The 22,528-nt window shown below is 48.9% G+C and overlaps 1 protein-coding gene across 2 annotated transcripts in view; it reads right to left on the bottom strand.

The window, feature by feature from the left end:
- Window positions 1-22,528, bottom strand: part of EFHB (EF-hand domain family member B) — a 310,345-nt gene that overhangs the window by 110,528 nt on the left and 177,289 nt on the right. For both annotated transcript variants that reach the window (XM_085630456.1, XM_085630457.1), the window contains one exon: window positions 19,357-19,424. In XM_085630456.1, the coding sequence (XP_085486582.1) occupies window positions 19,357-19,424 (68 nt within the window). The remainder of the gene's footprint in view (window positions 1-19,356; window positions 19,425-22,528) is intronic.

A 22,528-nucleotide genomic window follows, 5' to 3' on the forward strand; every position in this document is an offset into this window, starting at 1 on the left:
AAGCTATTCATTCACTCAAAAAGGGCAGAGCTCCTGGGCCAGATGGCTTTACCATGGAATTCTACGCACACTTTGCTTCGTTCCTTGTTCCTAAATTACACCAATTGTTTTTATCTTTCATTTCTTCTGGAAAATCTGAAGGCTCTTTTCAAGAGGCTCTAATATGTCTTCTTCCTAAGGATAACAAAGACCCTACTCTGTGTAAAAACTATAGACCCATTTCTTTGATAAATTTGGATTATAAAATTTTTGCAAAGATTTTAGCTCTTCGCCTAGATAATATCTTACCACGGTTAATTGGTAGAGAACAATCTGGTTTTATTAAAGGGCGTTATTTATCAGATAATACTCGTCTCTTTTTTAATGTTCTTAGTAAGTCCCATTCTCATCCAGGTTCTTTAGCAGCCATTGCATTAGACGCCGAAAAAGCTTTTGACAGAGTCAACTGGCAATTTATTTTTTCCACACTCCGTTGGTTTGGTTTTGGCCCCAAATTTATTGCATATATCTCATTATTATATTCTTTTCCTAGATCGTTTATTTTAGCCAATGGTCTTATATCCTCTTCTTTTCCTCTCCATAGAGGGGTTCGGCAAGGTTGTCCCCTCTCTCCACTTTTATTTATTTTAGCGCTAGAACCCTTTTTAACAAAAATCCGCTTGAATTCTAACATTACAGGCTTCCCTTATGCAGACAACAATTTAAAACTTTCAGCATATGCTGATGACATTCTTTTATTCATCTCAAGTCCTCAATCATCTATTCCAGCCTTTTTATCAGAAGTTTCCGCTTTTGCTCTAGTCTCGGGATACAAACTCAACATTGACAAATGCGAAATTCTTCCTCTAAACAAATATTGTTTTCACGCTGATTTTGTAGATTCTTCCTTTCACTGGAACACTTCTAAAATTAAATATCTGGGTCTATGGTTCACTCCCTCCCTTAAAGATACTGTGGCTCTAAACTTAAAAAATTTACAGCTCACCTTGAGTAACTCTACATCAAGATGGCATCCTTTATTCTTATCTTGGTGGGGCAGATTAGATTCGATTAAAATGATGTTAGTCCCGATAATCTTATTTTACTTAGCCAATCTACCTGTTAATATCCCTAAATCTTGCTTCAAAAAAATCTATGGTATTTTATCAAAATTTTTATGGCAAAATAAACATCCTCGGATGTCTCTCTCCAAACTTAAGCAACCTAAGCATATGGGTGGAGTCAATTTCCCTGACTTTTCTTCCTATCACACATCGTTTTTTCTCAAACACTCTGCGTTTCTATTATCTACAGATCTAGACACTTTTAATCCTCGTCCCTTGTGGGTAGAGGTAGAATCTTCCTTTTTCCATCCATTTTCCTTTGAAGAATTTTTGTCCTTAACTCACATCCCATTGAAAATGTCACTCCCTATTCTTAAGAATGCCCGAAAAACTTTTCAGCCTCTTTTGTCTGGAGGTCTTGATGATCGTTCCCGTTTTCTAAATTCCCCAATTTGGTACAATAAACATATTAAAATCAAAAATAGGACCCTTTTTTGGAAAGATTGGCTAGCACTTGACCTTAAGTGGACCCACCAACTATTTCAAGAAGATGCTTGTATTCCCTTCTCTGTACTTCGTACCCGCTTTTCTCTTCCCCCTTCCTATCTATCGAAATACCGACTGTTGACTTCTACTGCTTTAAATTCTTTCAATAGTTTATCCTCAGTCCCTATCCATACAACAATTTCTCCTCTCACACTTTCTTCTCTACATACCCCATCCTCGGCATCCACTATTTATAAAAAATTAAGATCTACATCTCTTTCCCGTACTAAGTCTACAACGGAATGCAGTTGGGAGGCAGATTTGGGTATACCTTTTTCAGTTTTAACATGGGAAAAGATCTGGAATAAAATAAGGAAGTCGTCAAGAGCAGCTAATATCACACAAACTTTATTTTTTCTTTACAATAGACTCCTAATTACCCCGACCAAATTACATCGTATAGATCCTACTGTTCCTTCTACTTGCTGGTCATGCCCTGCCCCCAATGCAGACCTTTACCACATGCTCTTTACTTGCCCTCCTGTTCATGCCTTTTGGATCAGAGTTTGGCAGCAAATCAACAAAATCTTTCACACACATATCCCTTTTTCTTATGCTCATATTTTCCTAGGTAGTGTCTCTGAGGAATGGTCTTCTCTCGGAACCTCCACCTCTATTGTGGACTTACTTTTAGCCGTTGCATTTCAACAAATTACAAAATCGTGGAAAAATGCATCTAACATTTCATTCCAAGCCTGGTGGTACGGTGTCTGCTATAATCACAGATTAGATCGAGCTTATGTTTATCCAATTGCTTTGGCTATTAAACGAGATCTGTTGTGGTTACCAGTCACCAATTTCCTAAACGCCTCTGCTCGTGCTATACCTTTACATACTCCTTGTAATGAAGAAGTACCCAAGCCTCCATGAATTTAATCAGAAAAATTTACGTTATCTAATGTTAATATTTTAATGTACAATGCGCGTTTGTTACTCATATTACTCTTACCATTCACCGAAATGTTTACATGCTGTATTCTAGTTATGATATCGCTGTTTATCTTCTGATTTCCCCTCTCTTTCCCACTTTTCCCTTTCTATCTTTCTTTTCTTTCTCTCCTTTTCTGTCTTTCTTCTCTCTTGTTCTACAACCAATTTTGGATTTATACTATGGTATATGATGTATTTTGAATTGTTATATTTCTTATTTATATCCAATAAACTTTTCTTTAAACTTAAAGGATGGGGGGGAGACAGCAAAAGTGTCTCTTGTTGCCCTCACACACCCCGAAGGATGTCATGCTTCATCATCGGGCAGTGCTCCTCGTCGGGCCGGCGGTGCAATGCCCTACGGGTCCCCCGAAGGGTCTCTTTAGCGGAGATCTTTTAAGAGAGCTGCCGATTGGTGCATGCGGGTATGTGGAGGGGGAGTGCCAGGGTCAGTGGTGACGGTAGTGTGTGCAGGAATAAAAATACCTAAGGGTTACCTGGGAAGCTAATTTAATAAGAAGGTACCCTTGGTACACTAAAAAACGTGGAAAGATGTTACTAATCAAAACGTAATGTGTCAGTAGTAACTGAAGATACAGGTCAAATGGTCGACATGTTTCGCGCCTTTTAGTGGTCAGAATGATCCATGGCGCTTCATCAGGACCAGTAGAGGTGAAGAGTGTGGGGAGAGGTGCCCAGACTATGTGTAGTGGGGGGGGTAAAATATCACCCTCTCACTCGGCAATAAAGGGGGGGGGGAGTACAGTGTCTCCTAAACAGGTAGTGTGTGAAAAAAGGAGTCTGTTGTGCCCCCTTTGCGTTGTACCTAGACCAAAAGAAAAACAAAGAGAAATGCAGAAGTTAAAATACATATGCGGACGTGCCTTGTCGATCCGCATAAGTACACAGTGATTCGAGAAATCACATATTTACAATGAGACAGTCATAGTATCATGCACCTGGAGGCCCAGGCTACTCTCAAAGTTCTGGAGAAGCGGGCAGGCGTGGGTGTGGTCCCATGCCAGTCAAAAGATGGTTGGTCCCGGGTCCCGGAGGCGGTCACAGAACCCAGCTGGAGACTCGCTAGGTAAACTGCTGTACCCCGCGGGGCCCGGACACCTCCACTTGGCTGTGCAGCGGGCTCACCTGGCGTGTCGTCTACCAGGCCAGTCAAAAAGACACGTGTGTAGTGTGTGTAACTAGATTCGTAGGTTCAACACGAATGAAGTGCGCTAAGAGTAGTCTTACCTATAATAAGAGTTGGAATTACTCCTTGAGTTAAAAAGCGGCGTAGGAGGCCCACACCATCTAGGGCTGTAAGTCGGAAATGATGCGTATCAGCAGGGAATACCCAGAGGGTAAAGGAAACAAAGTGGAGCGTTAGATTTACTTACATCGTTGCCAAATGTAGAGCAGGATAAATGCTTACGTTGTAATCTGGGTAGCTGGATCGCCTCGAGTCATACTCACGGGTTGCTCAGGTGACGGCACTGAAAACCTGCCCGGTCCAGACGCCTGCTCGGAGGTGATTGATTTTGCCTAGCCCATGATATTTAAAGACTGAGCCCCGTGATAGAAGGAGGTACCTATTTCCGGTTTCGACGGCACGATGAGTCATGGGAGGCCGGAGCTGCGCATGCGCGGTGAAACAGAGTGTTCCAGTGTTCTCTTGTGCATGCGTGATTAGGTGTTTTGGCGCATGCGTATTGTCTGTGAGGTGTGTTACTACGCGCATGCGGGCCGTGAAGTGCTTACAATGTGTTAATACCGGAATAGCAAACTAGACCACACAAGTAGGTGTGTCACTGTCAGCCTATGGCCGGTCTACCCTGCATGTTGCCAAGTTTGGGGGTGTGGCGGAGTATGGGCGGGGCCAAGTGATAACTCGCTAACGTGTGCGGAAGGTGTAAATGTCCCATCCTTAACCGGATAGTGTTTAGAATATAGCAGTATCTCCTCATAGTTGGTACGGCCCAAAAAGGCCCGGGAGATACACCTAAGAGCTATTGAGACGAGCGTTGGTCTAATCATTCAGTTGTTTGGCCCCTAGCCGGAGGGACGATGTACGGTGGATTACACATTATACATGCATACAAAAATGACAGTATTAGAGCTCGGTCCATGGGATATCGTCGTTGAGCCCCTGGGTGTCTGTGTGCAGGCGGTGCACCCAGCGTTGTTCGCGCCTAAAGAGCGACTCGCTAGTCCAGTTATTATTGGATTCCAGGATGGTCCATTGGATCGCTTCACAGGGGTGCCCTTTTTCCAGAAAATGGTTCGTCAATTTAGTGGCTGCGCGGGCTCGCCTGATGGTACTCTTGTGTTCACTGATCCTTGTTTTGATGGGTCTGGTGGTCATGCCTACGTAGTAGAGTTCGCATGGGCACGAGATCAAGTATACACAATTAGTGGTGTTGCAGTTCGTGTGCTTCCTTTGTTCCCATTTTAGCTCACCAATTTCCAAGACTTTCGTGTGTCGTGTTGTGGTGCAGGCACTACATGAGCCACACGGGTAATGCCCCTTCACTGCTGGCAGGTCCCACAGAGTGTTCTCTCTTCTCGCTTGTTTCTGGCGTGGCCGTGTATTAATCAGTTGGTCTCTTAAATTACTGGTTCTTTTAAAGGCAAAACGAGGTGCTGGGATGTTTAGTGCATCACTGTTTATGATTCTCCAGTTACGGTTGATGATTCTTTTGATTTTGTTGGAGAGGGGGGTGAAGGTTGTGACGCAGGTGATCACGTTATTGGTATCGGGCTCTCTCGTTTCCAGGAGGCCCTCACGAGTGTTGTTCCTAGCCCGTTTTTTAGCTTGGTTGATTACTTTTGCTGGATAGTGCCTCTTCGCCAGGTTCTCAGATAGGGTGTTGGCTTGTCTGTCAAATTCCTGTATCATTGGCACAGCTCCAAATACTCGCAGGGCTGGCTATGGCACAGGGGCACAGCTATCGTTAGTTGAGCTTCAAATGCTCTAAGCGCAGGCAAGGGCACAGGGGCACAGCTATCATAAGCACAGCTTTACATGCTCGCATTGCAGGCTGGTGCACAGAGGCACAGCTATGGTTAGCACAGCGTCACATGCTCACAGAGCAGGCTAGGGTACAGGGGCACAGCTATCATTAGCACAGCTTCTAATGCTCCCAGAGCAGGCTAGGGTACAGGGGTACAGCTATCATTAGCACAGCTTCGAATGCTCCCAGTGCAGGCTAGGGTAGAAGGGGAACAGCTATCATTAGCACAGCTTCACATGCTGTTTGAGCAGGTTGGTTCATAGGGGCACAGCTATTACCAAAGCAGCTTCACATGCTCGTAGAGCATCACGTGAGGGGCACAGCTATCATTAAAGCATCTTCAATTGTTCGCAAAGCAGGCTAAAGCACAGGGGCACAGCTATCGTTAGCACAGCTTCAAATGCTCGCACAGCAGGCTGGCACTAAAGGGGCACAGCTATCACTACCACAGGTTCAAATGCTCCTCGGGCAGCCTGGCACACATGGGCACAGCTATCATTAGCACAGCTTCAAATGCTCCCAGAGCAGGCTGGAGCATAGGGGCACAGATATCATAACAGCACCTTCAAATGCTCCTAGAGCTAGCTGGCGCATAGGAACACGGCTATCATTAGCACAGCTTCACATGTCCGTACAGCAGGCTTGGGTACCGGGCACAACTATCATTAGCGCAGCTTCAAATGCTCCCAAAGGAAGCTTGGGTACAGGGAGACAGCTATCATTAGCGCAGCTTCAAATGCTCGTACAGCAGCAAGGGTGCAGGGGCACAGCTATCATTAGTGTAGCTTATGTCCGTAGAGCAGGCTTGGGTACGGGGCACACGTATCATTAGCGCAGCTTCAAATGCTCCCAAAGGAGGCTTAGGTACAGGGAGACAGCTATCATTAGCGCAGCTTCAAATGCTCATACAGCAGACCAGGGTGCAGGGGCAAAGCTATCATTAGTGTAGCTTCTAATGCTCCCAGAGCAGGCTAGGGTTCAGGGGCACAGCTATCATAAGCGCAGCTTCGAATGTTCCCACAGCAGGCTGGGATACAGGGGCACAGCTATCATTAGCACAGCTTCACATGCTTGTACACCAGGCTAGGGTACAGGAGCACAGCTATCATTAGCACAGCTTCACATGCTCGTAGAGCAGGCTAGGGGACGGGGGCACAGCTATCATTAGAACAGCTTCAAATGCTCACATTGCAGGCTGGTGCACAGAGGCACAGCTATGGTTAGCACAGACTCACATGCTCGTAGAACAGGCTGGCGCATAGGGGCACAGCTACCATTAGCGCAGCTTTGAATGCTCCCAGAACAGGCTACGGTACGGTGGCACAACTATCATTAACACAGCTTCACATGTTCGTAGAGGAGGCTAGGGTATAGGAGCACAGCTATCATTAGAGCAGCTTCTAATGCTCCTAGAGCAGGCTAGGGAACAGTGGTACAGCTATCATTAGCACAGCTTCACATGCTCGTAGAGCAGGTTAGGGTACAGGGCCACAGCTATCATTAGCACAGCTTCACATGCTCGTAGAGCAGGTTAGGGTACAGGGCCACAGCTATCATTAGCACAGCTTCACATGCTCATAGAGCAGGCTAGGGCACAATGGCTCAGCTATCATTAGTGAAGCTTCTAATGCTCCAAGAGCAGGCTAGAGTTCAGTGGCAAAGCTATCATAAGTGCAGTTTCTAATGCTCCCAGAGCAGGCTAGGGTACAGTGGCACAGCTATCATTAGCGCAGCTTCTAATGCTCCCAGAGCAGGCTAGTGTTCAGGGGCACACCTATCATTAGTGCAGCTTCTAATGCTCCCAGAGCAGGCTAGGGTACAGGGGCACAGCTATCATTAGCACAGCTTCTAATGCTCCCAGTGCAGGCTAGGGTACAGTGGCACAGCTATCATTAGCACAGCTTCTAATGCTCCAAGAGCGGACTAGGCTATAGTGGCACAGCTATCATTAGAGCAGCTTCTAATGCTCCCAAAGCAGGCTAGGGTATGGTGGCACAACTATCATTAGCGCAGCTTCTAATGCTCCCAAAGCAGGCTCGGGTACAGGAGCACAGCTATCATTAGAGCAGCTTCTAATGCTCCCAGAGCAGGCTAGGGTACAGTGGCACAGTTATCATTAGCACAGCTTCTAATGCTCCCAGAGCAGGCCACGGTACTGTGGCACAGCTATTATTAGCGCAGCTTCTAATGCTCCCAAAGCAGGCTAGGGTACAGGAGCACAGCTATCATTAGCGCAGCCTCTAATGCTCCCAAAGCAGGCTAGGGTACAGGAGCACAGCTATCATTGGAGTAGCTTCTAATGCTCCTAGAGCAGGCTGGGATACAGGGGCACAGCTATCATTAGCACAGCTTCACATGCTTGTACAGCAGGCTAGGGTACAGGAGCACAGCTATCATTAGCACAGCTTCACATGCTCGTACACCGAGGCACAGCTATGGTTAGCACAGCCTCATATGCTCGTAGAACCGGCTGGCACATAGGGGCACAGCTACCATTAGCGCAGCTTTGAATGCTCCCAGAGCAGGCTACGGTACGGTGGCACAACTATCATTAACACAGCTTCACATGTTCGTAGGGGAGGCTACGGTACAGGAGCACAGCTATCATCAGAGCAGCTTCTAATGCTCCCAGCGCAGGCTAGGGCACAGGGGCACAGCTATCATTAGCACAGCTTCACGTGTTTGTAGAGAAGGCTAGGGTACAGGAGCACAGCTATCATCAGAGCAGCTTCTAATGCTCCTAGAGCAGGCTAGGGAACAGTGGCACAGCTATCATTAGCACAGCTTCACATGCTCGTAGAGCAGTTTAGAATACAGGGGCACAGCTATCATTAGCACAGCTTCACATGCTCATAGAGCAGGCTAGGGTACAATGGCACAGCTATCATTAGCGAAGCTTCTAATGCTCCAAGAGCAGGCTAGGGTACAGTGGCACAGCTATCATAAGCGCAGTTTCTAATGCTCCCAGAACAGGCTAGGGTACAGTGGCACAGCTATCATTAGCACAGCTTCTAATGCTCCCAGAGCAGGCTAGGGTACAAGGGCACAGCTATCATTAGCGCAGCTTCTAATACTCCCAGAGCAGGCTAGGGTACAGGGGCACCGCTAAAATTAGCGCAGCTTCTAATGCTCCCAGAGCAGGCTAGGGTACAGGGGCACAGCTATCATAAGCACAGTTTCTAATGCTCCCAGAGCAGGCTAGGGTACAGTGGCACAGCTATCATTAGCACAGCTTCACATGCTCGTAGAGCAGGTTAGGGTACAGGGCCACAGCTATCATTAGCACAGCTTCACATGCTCATAGAGCAGGCTAGGGCACAATGGCTCAGCTATCATTAGCGAAGCTTCTAATGCTCCAAGAGCAGGCTAGAGTTCAGTGGCAAAGCTATCATAAGTGCAGTTTCTAATGCTCCCAGAGCAGGCTAGGGTACAGTGGCACAGCTATCATTAGCGCAGCTTCTAATGCTCCCAGAGCAGGCTACAGTACTGTGGCACAGCTATTATTAGCGCAGCTTCTAATGCTCCCAAAGCAGGCTAGGGTACAGGGGCACCGCTAAAATTAGCGCAGCTTCTAATGCTCCCAGAGCAGGCTAGGGTACAGGGGCACAGCTATCATAAGCACAGTTTCTAATGCTCCCAGAGCAGGCTAGGGTACAGTGGCACAGCTATCATTAGCGCAGCTTCTAATGCTCCAAGAGCGGACTAGGCTATAGTGGCACAGCTATCATTAGAGCAGCTTCTAATGCTCCCAAAGCAGGCTAGGGTATGGTGGCACAACTATCATTAGCGCAGCTTCTAATGCTCCCAAAGCAGGCTAGGGTACAGGAGCACAGCTATCATTAGAGCAGCTTCTAATGCTCCCAGAGCAGGCTATGGTACAGTGGCACAGTTATCATTAGCACAGCTTCTAATGCTCCCAGAGCAGGCTACGGTACTGTGGCACAGCTATTATTAGCGCAGCTTCTAATGCTCCCAAAGCAGGCTAGGGTACAGGAGCACAGCTATCATTAGCGCAGCCTCTAATGCTCCCAAAGCAGGCTAGGGTACAGGAGCACAGCTATCATTAGCGCAGCTTCTAATGCTCCCAAAGCAGGCTAGGGTACCGGAGCACAGCTATCATTGGAGTAGCTTCTAATGCTCCTAGAGCAGGCTGGGATACAGGGGCACAGCTATCATTAGCACAGCTTCACATGCTTGTACAGCAGGCTAGGGTACAGGAGCACAGCTATCATTAGCACAGCTTCACATGCTCGTACACCGAGGCACAGCTATGGTTAGCACAGCCTCACATGCTCGTAAAACCGGCTGGCACATAGGGGCACAGCTACCATTAGCGCAGCTTTGAATGCTCCCAGAGCAGGCTACGGTACGGTGGCACAACTATCATTAACACAGCTTCACATGTTCGTAGAGGAGGCTAGGGTAGAAGAGCACAGCTATAATTAGTGCAGCTTCTAATGCTCCCAGCGCAGGCTAGGGCACAGGAGCACAGCTATCATTAGCACAGCTTCAAATGTTTGTAGAGGAGGCTAGGGTATAGGAGCACAGCTATCATTAGAGCAGCTTCTAATGCTCCTAGAGCAGGCTAGGGTACAGTGGCACAGCTATCATTAGCACAGCTTCACATGCTCGTACACCGAGTAACAGCTATGGTTAGCACAGCCTCACATGCTCGTAGAACCGGCTGGCGCATAGGGGCACAGCTACCATTAGCGCAGCTTCTAATGTTCCCAAAGCAGGCTAGGGTACAGGAGCACAGCTATCATTGGAGTAGCTTCTAATGCTCCCAGAGCAGGCTAGGGTACAGGGGTACAGCTATCATTAGCACAGCTTCTAATGCTCCCAGTGCAGGCTAGGGTACGGTGGCACAGCTATCATTAGTGCAGCTTCAAATGCTCCCAGAGCAGGTTGGCACATAGAGGCATGGCTATCATTGGCACAGCTCCAAATACTCGCAGGGCTGGCTATGGCACAGGGGCACAGCTATCGTTAGTTGAGCTTCAAATGCTCTAAGCGCAGGCAAGGGCACAGGGGCACAGCTATCATAAGCACAGCTTTACATGCTCGCATTGCAGGCTGGTGCACAGAGGCACAGCTATGGTTAGCACAGCGTCACATGCTCACAGAGCAGGCTAGGGTACAGGGGCACAGCTATCATTAGCACAGCTTCTAATGCTCCCAGAGCAGGCTAGGGTACAGGGGAACAGCTATCATTAGCACAGCTTCGAATGCTCCCAGTGCAGGCTAGGGTAGAAGGGGAACAGCTATCATTAGCGCAGCTTCACATGCTGTTTGAGCAGGTTGGTTCATAGGGGCACAGCTATTACCAAAGCAGCTTCACATGCTCGTAGAGCATCACGTGAGGGGCACAGCTATCATTAAAGCATCTTCAATTGTTCGCAAAGCAGGCTAGAGCACAGGGGCACAGCTATCGTTAGCACAGTTTCAAATGCTCGCACAGCAGGCTGGCACTAAAGGGGCACAGCTATCACTACCACAGGTTCAAATGCTCCTCGGGCAGCCTGGCACACACGGGCACAGCTATCATTGGCACAGCTTCAAATGCTCCCAGAGCAGGCTGGAGCATAGGGGCACAGATATCATAACAGCACCTTCAAATGCTCCTAGAGCTAGCTGGCGCATAGGAACACGGCTATCATTAGCACAGCTTCACATGTCCGTAGAGCAGGCTTGGGTACCGGGCACAACTATCATTAGCGCAGCTTCAAATGCTCCCAAAGAAGCTTGGGTACAGGGAGACAGCTATCATTAGCGCAGCTTCAAATGCTCGTACAGCAGACTAGGGTGCAGGGGCACAGCTATCATTAGTGTAGCTTATGTCCGTAGAGCAGGCTTGGGTACGGGGCACACCTATCATTAGCGCAGCTTCAAATGCTCCCAAAGGAGGCTTGGGTACAGGGAGACAGCTATCATTAGCGCAGCTTCAAATGCTCATACAGCAGACCAGGGTGCAGGGGCACAGCTATCATTAGTGTAGCTTCTAATGCTCCCAGAGCAGGCTAGGGTTCAGGGGCACAGCTATCATAAGCGCAGCTTCGAATGTTCCCACAGCAGGCTGGGATACAGGGGCACAGCTATCATTAGCACAGCTTCACATGCTTGTACAGCAGGCTAGGGTACAGGAGCACAGCTATCATTAGCACAGCTTCACATGCTCGTAGAGCAGGCTAGGGGACGGGGGCACAGCTATCATTAGAACAGCTTCAAATGCTCACATTGCAGGCTGGTGCACAGAGGCACAGCTATGGTTAGCTCAGCCTCACATGCTCGTAGAACAGGCTGGCGCATAGGGGCACAGCTACCATTAGCGCAGCTTTGAATGCTCCCAGAACAGGCTACGGTACGGTGGCACAACTATCATTAACACAGCTTCACATGTTCGTAGAGGAGGCTAGGGTAGAAGAGCACAGCTATCATTAGAGCAGCTTCTAATGCTCCTAGAGCAGGCTAGGGAACAGTGGCACAGCTATCATTAGCACAGCTTCACATGCTCGTAGAGCAGGTTAGGGTACAGGGTCACAGCTATCATTAACACAGCTTCACATGCTCATAGAGCAGGCTAGGGCACAATGGCTCAGCTATCATTAGCACAGCTTCACATGCTCATAGAGCAGGCTAGGGCACAATGGCTCAGCTATCATTAGCGAAGCTTCTAATGCTCCAAGAGCAGGCTAGAGTTCAGTGACAAAGCTATCATAAGTGCAGTTTCTAATGCTCCCAGAGCAGGCTAGGGTACAGTGGCACAGCTATCATTAGCGCAGCTTCTAATGCTCCCAGAGCAGGCTAGGGTACAGGGGCACAGCTATCATTAGCACAGCTTCTAATGCTCCCAGTGCAGGCTAGGGTACAGTGGCACAGCTATCATTAGCACAGCTTCTAATGCTCCAAGAGCGGACAAGGCTATAGTGGCACAGCTATCATTAGAGCAGCTTCTAATGCTCCCAGAGCAGGCTAGGGTATGGTGGCACAGCTATTATTAGCGCAGCTTCTAATGCTCCCAAAGCAGGCTAGGGTACAGGAGCACAGCTATCATTAGCGCAGCCTCTAATGCTCCCAAAGCAGGCTAGGGTACAGGAGCACAGCTATCATTAGCGCAGCTTCTAATGCTCCCAAAGCAGGCTAGGGTACCGGAGCACAGCTATCATTGGAGTAGCTTCTAATGCTCCTAGAGAAGGCTGGGATACAGGGGCACAGCTATCATTAGCACAGCTTCACATGCTTGTACAGCAGGCTAGGGTACAGGAGCACAGCTATCATTAGCACAGCTTCACATGCTCGTACACCGAGGCACAGCTATGGTTAGCACAGCCTCACATGCTCGTAGAACCGGCTGGCACATAGGGGCACAGCTACCATTAGCGCAGCTTTGAATGCTCCCAGAGTAGGCTACGGTACGGTGGCACACTATCATTAACACAGCTTCACATGTTCGTAGAGGAGGCTAGGGTAGAAGAGCACAGCTATAATTAGAGCAGCTTCTAATGCTCCCAGCGCAGGCTAGGGCACAGGAGCACAGCTATCATTAGCACAGCTTCAAATGTTTGTAGAGGAGGCTAGGGTATAGGAGCACAGCTATCATTAGAGCAGCTTCTAATGCTCCTAGAGCAGGCTAGGGTACAGTGGCACAGCTATCATTAGCACAGCTTCACATGCTCGTACACCGAGTAACAGCTATGGTTAGCACAGCCTCACATGCTCGTAGAACCGGCTGGCCCATAGGGGCACAGCTACCATTAGCGCAGCTTCTAATGTTCCCAAAGCAGGCTAGGGTACAGGAGCACAGCTATCATTGGAGTAGCTTCTAATGCTCCCAGAGCAGGCTAGGGTACAGGGGTACAGCTATCATTAGCACAGCTTCTAATGCTCCCAGTGCAGGCTAGGGTACGGTGGCACAGCTATCGTTAGTGCAGCTTCAAATGCTCCCAGAGCAGGTTGGCACATAGAGGCATGGCTATCATTGGCACAGCTCCAAATACTCGCAGGGCTGGCTATGGCACAGGGGCACAGCTATCGTTAGTTGAGCTTCAAATGCTCTAAGCGCAGGCAAGGGCACAGGGGCACAGCTATCATAAGCACAGCTTTACATGCTCGCATTGCAGGCTGGTGCACAGAGGCACAGCTATGGTTCGCACAGCGTCACATGCTCACAGAGCAGGCTAGGGTACAGGGGCACAGCTATCATTAGCACAGCTTCTAATGCTCCCAGAGCAGGCTAGGGTACAGGGGTACAGCTATCATTAGCACAGCTTCGAATGCTCCCAGTGCAGGCTAGGGTAGAAGGGGAACAGCTATCATTAGAGCAGCTTCACATGCTGTTTGAGCAGGTTGGTTCATAGGGGCACAGCTATTACCAAAGCAGCTTCACATGCTCGTAGAGCATCACGTGAGGGGCACAGCTATCATTAAAACATCTTCAATTGTTCGCAAAGCAGGCTAGAGCACAGGGGCACAGCTATCGTTAGCACAGCTTCAAATGCTCGCACAGCAGGCTGGCACTAAAGGGGCACAGCTATCACTACCACAGGTTCAAATGCTCCTCGGGCAGCCTGGCACACACGGGCACAGCTATCATTAGCACAGCTTCAAATGCTCCCAGAGCAGGCTGGAGCATAGGGGCACAGATATCATAACAACACCTTCAAATGCTCCTAGAGCTAGCTGGCGCATAGGAACACGGCTATCATTAGCACAGCTTCACATGTCCGTAGAGCAGGCTTGGGTACCGGGCACAACTATCATTAGCGCAGCTTCAAATGCTCCCAAAGAAGCTTGGGTACAGGGAGACAGCTATCATTAGCGCAGCTTCAAATGCTCGTACAGCAGACTAGGGTGCAGGGGCACAGCTATCATTAGTGTAGCTTATGTCCGTAGAGCAGGCTTGGGTACGGGGCACACCTATCATTAGCGCAGCTTCAAATGCTCCCAAAGGAGGCTTGGTACAGGGAGACAGCTATCATTAGCGCAGCTTCAAATGCTCATACAGCAGACCAGGGTGCAGGGGCACAGCTATCCTTAGTGTAGCTTCTAATGCTCCCAGAGCAGGCTAGGGTTCAGGGGCACAGCTATCATAAGCGCAGCTTCGAATGTTCCCACAGCAGGCTGGGATACAGGGGCACAGCTATCATTAGCACAGCTTCACATGCTTGTACAGCAGGCTAGGGTACAGGAGCACAGCTATCATTAGCACAGCTTCACATGCTCGTAGAGCAGGCTAGGGGACGGGGGCACAGCTATCATTAGAACAGCTTCAAATGCTCACATTGCAGGCTGGTGCACAGAGGCACAGCTATGGTTAGCTCAGCCTCACATGCTCGTAGAACAGGCTGGCGCATAGGGGCACAGCTACCATTAGCGCAGCTTTGAATGCTCCCAGAACAGGCTACGGTACGGTGGCACAACTATCATTAACACAGCTTCACATGTTCGTAGAGGAGGCTAGGGTAGAAGAGCACAGCTATCATTAGAGCAGCTTCTAATGCTCCTAGAGCAGGCTAGGGAACAGTGGCACAGCTATCATTAGCACAGCTTCACATGCTCGTAGAGCAGGTTAGGGTACAGGGCCACAGCTATCATTAGCACAGCTTCACATGCTCGTAGAGCAGGTTAGGGTACAGGGCCACAGCTATCATTAGCACAGCTTCACATGCTCATAGAGCAGGCTAGGGCACAATGGCTCAGCTATCATTAGTGAAGCTTCTAATGCTCCAAGAGCAGGCTAGAGTTCAGTGGCAAAGCTATCATAAGTGCAGTTTCTAATGCTCCCAGAGCAGGCTAGGGTACAGTGGCACAGCTATCATTAGCGCAGCTTCTAATGCTCCCAGAGCAGGCTAGGGAACAGGGGCACCGCTAAAATTAGCGCAGCTTCTAATGCTCCCAGAGCAGGCTAGGGTACAGGGGCACAGCTATCATAAGCGCAGTTTCTAATGCTCCCAGAGCAGGCTAGGGAACAGTGGCACAGCTATCATTAGCACAGCTTCACATGCTCATAGAGCAGGCTAGGGCACAATGGCTCAGCTACCATTAGCGAAGCTTCTAATGCTCCAAGAGCAGGCTAGAGTTCAGTGGCAAAGCTATCATAAGTGCAGTTTCTAATGCTCCCAGAGCAGGCTAGGGTAAAGTGGCACAGCTATCATTAGCGCAGCTTCTAATGCTCCCAGAGCAGGCTAGTGTTCAGGGGCACACCTATCATTAGTGCAGCTTCTAATGCTCCCAGAGCAGGCTAGGGTACAGGGGCACAGCTATCATTAGCACAGCTTCTAATGCTCCCAGTGCAGGCTAGGGTACAGTGGCACAGCTATCATTAGCACAGCTTCTAATGCCCCAAGAGCGGACAAGGCTATAGTGGCACAGCTATCATTAGAGCAGCTTCTAATGCTCCCAAAGCAGGCTAGAGTATGGTGGCACAACTATCATTAGCGCAGCTTCTAATGCTCCCAAAGCAGGCTAGGGTACAGGAGACAGCTATCATTAGAGCAGCTTCTAATGCTCCCAGAGCAGGCTAGGGTACAGTGGCACAGTTATCATTAGCACAGCTTCTAATGCTCCCAGAGCAGGCTACGGTACTGTGGCACAGCTATTATTAGCGCAGCTTCTAATGCTCCCAAAGCAGGCTAGGGTACAGGAGCACAGCTATCATTAGCGCAGCCTCTAATGCTCCCATAGCAGGCTAGGGTACAGAAGCACAGCTATCATTGGAGTAGCTTCTAATGCTCCTAGAGCAGGCTGGGATACAGGGGCACAGCTATCATTAGCACAGCTTCACATGCTTGTACAGCAGGCTAGGGTACAGGAGCACAGCTATCATTAGCACAGCTTCACATGCTCGTACACCGAGGCACAGCTATGGTTAGCACAGCCTCACATGCTCGTAGAACCGGCTGGCACATAGGGGCACAGCTACCATTAGCGCAGCTTTGAATGCTCCCAGAGCAGGCTACGGTACCGTGGCACAACTATCATTAACACAGCTTCACATGTTCGTAGAGGAGGCTAGGGTAGAAGAGCACAGCTATAATTAGAGCAGCTTCTAATGCTCCCAGCGCAGGCTAGGGCACAGGAGCACAGCTATCATTAGCACAGCTTCAAATGTTTGTAGAGGAGGCTAGGGTATAGGAGCACAGCTATCATTAGAGCAGCTTCTAATGCTCCTAGAGCAGGCTAGGGTACAGTGGCACAGCTATCATTAGCACAGCTTCACATGCTCGTACACCGAGGCACAGCTATGGTTAGCACAGCCTCACATGCTTGTAGAACCGGCTGGCGCATAGGGGCACAGCTACCATTAGCGCAGCTTCTAATGTTCCCAAAGCAGGCTAGGGTACAGGAGCACAGCTATCATTGGAGTAGCTTCTAATGCTCCTAGAGCAGGCTGGGACACAGGGGCACAGCTATCATTAGCACAGCTTCACATGCTTGTACAGCAGGCTAGGGTACAGGAGCACAGCTATCATTAGCACAGCTTCACATGCTCGTACACCGAGGCACAGCTATGGTTAGCACAGCCTCACATGCTCGTAGAACTGGCTGGCGCATAGGGGCACAGCTACCATTAGCGCAGCTTTGAATGCTCCCAGAGCAGGCTACGGTACGGTGGCACAACTATCATTAACACAGCTTCAAATGTTTGTAGAGGAGGCTAGGGTACAGGAGCACAGCTATCATCAGAGCAGCTTCTAATGCTCCTAGAGCAGGCTAGGGTACAGTGGCACAGCTATCATTAGCACAGCTTCACATGCTCGTAGAGCAGGTTAGGGTACAGGGGCACAGCTATCATTAGCACAGCTTCACATGCTCATAGAGCAGGCTAGGGTATGATGGCACAGCTATCATTAGCGAAGCTTCTAATGCTCCAAAAGCAGGCTAGGTTTCAGGGGCACAGCTATCATAAGCGCAGCTTCTAATGCTCCCAGAGCAGGCTAGGGTACAGTGGCGCAGCTATCATTAGCGCAGCTTCTAATGCTCCCAGAGCAGGCTAGGGTTCAGGGGCACACCTATTATTAGCGCAGCTTCTAATGCTCCCAGAGCAGGCTAGGGTACACGGGCACACCTATCATTAGCACAGCTTCTAATGCTCCCAGAGCAGGCTAGGGTACAGTGGCACAGCTATCATTAGCGCAGATTCTAATGCTCCAAAAGCAGGTTAGGGTACAGGAGCACAGCTATCATTAGCACAGCTTCACATGCTCATAGAGCAGGCTAGGGTACGGGGGCACAGCTATCATTAGAACAGCTTGAAATGCTCCCACAGCAGGCTACGGGTACAAGGGCACAGCTATCATTAGCGCAGCTTCTAATGCTCCCAGAGCAGGCTAGGGTACAGGGGCACAGCTATCATTAGCGCAGCTTCTAATGCTCGCAGAGCAGGCTAGAGTTCAGGGGCAAACCTATCATTAGGGCTGCTTCTAATGCTCCCCGAGCAGGCTAGGGTACAGGGGCACAGCTATCATTAGCACAGCTTCACATGCTTGTAGAGCAGGCTACGGTACAGGGTCACAGCTATCATTAGCGCAGCTTCTAATGCTCCCACAGCAGGCTAGGGTACGGTGGCACCGCTATCATTAGCGCAGCTTCTAATGCTCCAAGAGCAGGTTAGGGTACGGAGGCACAGCTATCATTAGCACAGCTACTACTGCTCTGAGGGCAGGCTAGGGTACAGAGGCACAGCTATCATTAGCGCAGCTTCTAATGCTCCAAGAGCAGGCTAGGGTACAGGGGCATAACTATCATTAGCACAGATTCACATGCTCGTAGAGCAGGCTAGGATACAGGGGCACAGCTATCATTAGCGCAGCTTCTAATGCTCCAAGAGCAGGTTAGGGTATAAGGGCACAACTATCATTAGAGCAGCTTCAAATGCTCCCACAGCAGGCTAGGGTACAGTGGCACAGTTAACATTAGCGCAGCTTCAAATGCTCTAACATCAGGCTAGGGTACAAGGGCACAGCTATCATTAGCGCAGCTTCTAATGCTCCCAGAGCAGGCTAGGGTACAATGGCACAGCTATCATTAGCGCAGCTTCAAATGCTCGTAGAGCAGGCTAGGGTACTGTGGCACAGCTATCATTAGTGCAGCTTCTAATGCTCCTAGAGCAGGCTAGGGTACAATGGCACAGCTATCATTAGCGCAGTTTCTATTGCTCCTAGAGCAGGGTAAGTTACAGTGCCACAGCTATCATTAGCGCAGCTAGTATTAGCGCAGCTTCACATGCTCGTAGAGCAGGCTAGAGTACAGGAGCACACCTATCATTAGCAGAGCTACTACTGCTCTGAGAGCAGGCTAGGGTACAGGGGCACAGCTATCATTAGCGCAGCTTCTAATGCTCCAAGAGCAGGTCAGTATACAGGGGAACAGCTATCATTAGCACAGCTTCACATGCTCGTAGAGCAGGCTAGGGTACGGGGGCACAGCTATCATTAGAGCTGCTTCTAATGCTCCTAGAGCAGGCTAGGGTACGGGGCACAACAATCATTAGTGCCGCTTCACATGCTCGTAGAGCAGGCTAGGGTAGGGGGGCACAGCTATCATTAGATCTGCAGGTGTAACCACAGTGGGGCACAGAGATGACACCATTATGATTGTCTTTTACTATCCATCCTGTGGGCAGGGAGCACCTTGTACTTGCCTTCATAACCCATGTCCCTCTTACTACACCACAGCTCGTATACCTGCGTCAAGCGGGCACCTTATAGTCTAAATGTTTGAAAAGATACAGGTAGCAAATTTGTTTAATGCAGGGCGTACTGTACACCAAACAAGGCAAATATGTATTGAAAAAATAAAGTAAAATAAAATGACTTAAGAATCCTTACCATACTCGTCAGGCCGATGAAGCACACCAAATGTGTGATCTGGGGGCACGTTCATTGTCTCTGCAATGCTGGAAAAGAAGAAGAGAAGTATCAATCTTTTTAGTCTTCAAAGCACAACCACGTTGAGGCTCAAGGCGCTACTCTGACATTCAACCACTCGGGAAGCGAAGATGAATCTCTTTAGTCTTCACAGCAAAACCTCCACGAGACTCAGGCGCTACTCTGACATTCAATCACTCAGGAAGAGAAGAATCTCTTCAGTCTTCACAGCACAACCTCCACGAGACTCGGGTGCTACTCTGACATTCAACCACTCAGGAAGTGAAGAATCTCTTCAGTCTTCACAGCACAACCTCCACGAGACTCGGGCTCTACTCTGACATTCAATCACTCAGGAAGAGAAGAATCTCTTCAGTCTTCACAGCACAACCTCCACGAGACTCGGGCGCTACTCTGATATTCAACCACTCAGGAAGAGAAGAATCTCTTCAGTCTTCACAACACAACCTCCACGAGACTCAGGCGCTACTCTGACATTCAACCACTCAGGAAGAGAAGAATCTCTTCAGTCTTCCCAACACAACCGCCACAAGACTCCAGGCGCTACTCTGACATTCAACCACTCAGGAAGAGAAGATGAATATCTTCAGTCTTCACAGCACAACCTCCACGAGACTCAGGCGCTACTCTGACATTCAACCACTCAGGAAGAGAAGAATCTCTTCAGTCTTCACAGCACAACCTCCACGAGACTCCAGGCGCTACTCTGACATTTAACCACTCAGGAAGAGAAGATGAATCTCTTCAGTCTTCACAGCTCAACCTCCACGAGACTCAGGCGCTACTCTGACATTCAACCACTCAGGAAGAGAAGAATCTCTTCAGTCTTCACAACACAACCTCCACGAGACTCCAGGCGCTACTCTGACATTTAACCACTCAGGAAGAGAAGATGAATCTCTTCAGTCTTCACAGCACAACCTCCACAAGACTCAGGCGCTACTCTGACATTCAACCACTCGGGAACAGCACAACCTCCACGAGACTCAGGCGCTACTCTGACATTCAACCACCCAGGAAGAGAAGAATCTCTTCAGTCTTCACAGCACAACCTCCACGAGACTCCAGGCGCTACTCTGACATTTAACCACTCAGGAAGAGAAGATGAATCTCTTCAGTCTTCACAGCACAACCTCCATGAGACTCCAGGCGCTACTCTGACATTCAACCACTCGGGAAGAGAAGAGGAATCTCTTCAGTCTTCACAGCACAACCTCCACGAGACTCCAGGCGCTACTCTGACATTCAACCACTCAGGAAGAGAAGAGGAATCTCTTCAGTCTTCACAGCACAACCTCCACGAGACTCCAGGCGCTACTCTGACATTCAACCACTCTGGAAGAGAAGTGGAATCTCTTCAGTCTTGTAATGTAATGTAAAAGGGGCTTGTATAGGGCAGCTGCTACTCCGTAGAGTGTCCTGGCGCTCTGCAACTGACCAAGGGGCAGACATAGGAAAGTTAATTGTTAGAGAAGGTTGTAGCCTCTTCTTAAACAGAGGGGTAGGGTTAAGACGTCATAGTGCCAGCTGAAGTTTATTTCACAGAGATGGGCCCAAGAAAGAAAATGACCTGCCTCCTGTGCTGGATTTACGAATCTGTGAAATTTTGACCAGGAAGCGGTTTGCTGAGCGCAAATTTCTAGGGGGGGATATAGAGACAGAATCTTGTTTTCAAGTATCTAGGCCCTACTCCATGTAGTGCTGTATGGATTAGCAATGTATTTTTAAATAATCCTCTTCCTTACAGGGACTCAGGCGCTACTCTGACATTCAACCACTCAGGAAGAGAAGAATCTCTTCAGTCTTCACAACACAACCTCCACGAGACTCCAGGCGCTACTCTGACATTTAACCACTCAGGAAGAGAAGATGAATCTCTTCAGTCTTCACAGCACAACCTCCACAAGACTCAGGCGCTACTCTGACATTCAACCACTCGGGAAGAGAAGAGGAATCTCTTCAGTCTCCACAGCACAACCTCCACGAGACTCAGGCGCTACTCTGACATTCAACCACCCAGGAAGAGAAGAATCTCTTCAGTCTTCACAGCACAACCTCCACGAGACTCCAGGCGCTACTCTGACATTTAACCACTCAGGAAGAGAAGAGGAATCTCTTCAGTCTTCACAGCACAACCTCCATGAGACTCCAGGCGCTACTCTGACATTCAACCACTCGGGAAGAGAAGAGGAATCTCTTCAGTCTTCACAGCACAACCTCCACGAGACTCCAGGCGCTACTCTGACATTCAACCACTCTGGAAGAGAAGAGGAATCTCTTCAGTCTTGTAATGTAATGTAAAAGGGGCTTGTATAGGGCAGCTGCTACTCCGTAGAGTGTCCTGGCGCTCTGCAACTGACCAAGGGGCAGACATAGGAAAGTTAATTGTTAGAGAAGGTTGTAGCCTCTTCTTAAACAGAGGGCTAGGGTTAAGACGTCATAGTGCCAGCTGAAGTTTATTTCACAGAGATGGGCCCAAGAAAGAAAATGACCTGCCTCCTGTGCTGGATTTACGAATCTGTGAAATTTTGACCAGGAAGCGGTTTGCTGAGCGCAAATTTCTAGGGGGGGATATAGAGACAGAATCTTGTTTTCAAGTATCTAGGCCCTACTCCATGTAGTGCTGTATGGATTAGCAATGTATTTTTAAATAATCCTCTTCCTTACAGGGACTCAGGCGCTACTCTGACATTCAACCACTCAGGAAGAGAAGAATCTCTTCAGTCTTCACAACACAACCTCCACGAGACTCCAGGCGCTACTCTGACATTTAACCACTCAGGAAGAGAAGATGAATCTCTTCAGTCTTCACAGCACAACCTCCACAAGACTCAGGCGCTACTCTGACATTCAACCACTCGGGAAGAGAAGAGGAATCTCTTCAGTCTCCACAGCACAACCTCCACGAGACTCAGGCGCTACTCTGACATTCAACCACCCAGGAAGAGAAGAATCTCTTCAGTCTTCACAGCACAACCTCCACGAGACTCCAGGCGCTACTCTGACATTTAACCACTCAGGAAGAGAAGATGAATCTCTTCAGTCTTCACAGCACAACCTCCACGAGACTCCAGGCGCTACTCTGACATTCAACCACTCAGGAAGAGAAGAT

This window comes from Triturus cristatus, chromosome 10 (genome assembly GCF_964204655.1).
Source record: "Triturus cristatus chromosome 10, aTriCri1.1, whole genome shotgun sequence".
Classification (NCBI taxonomy): Eukaryota; Metazoa; Chordata; class Amphibia; order Caudata; family Salamandridae; genus Triturus; species Triturus cristatus.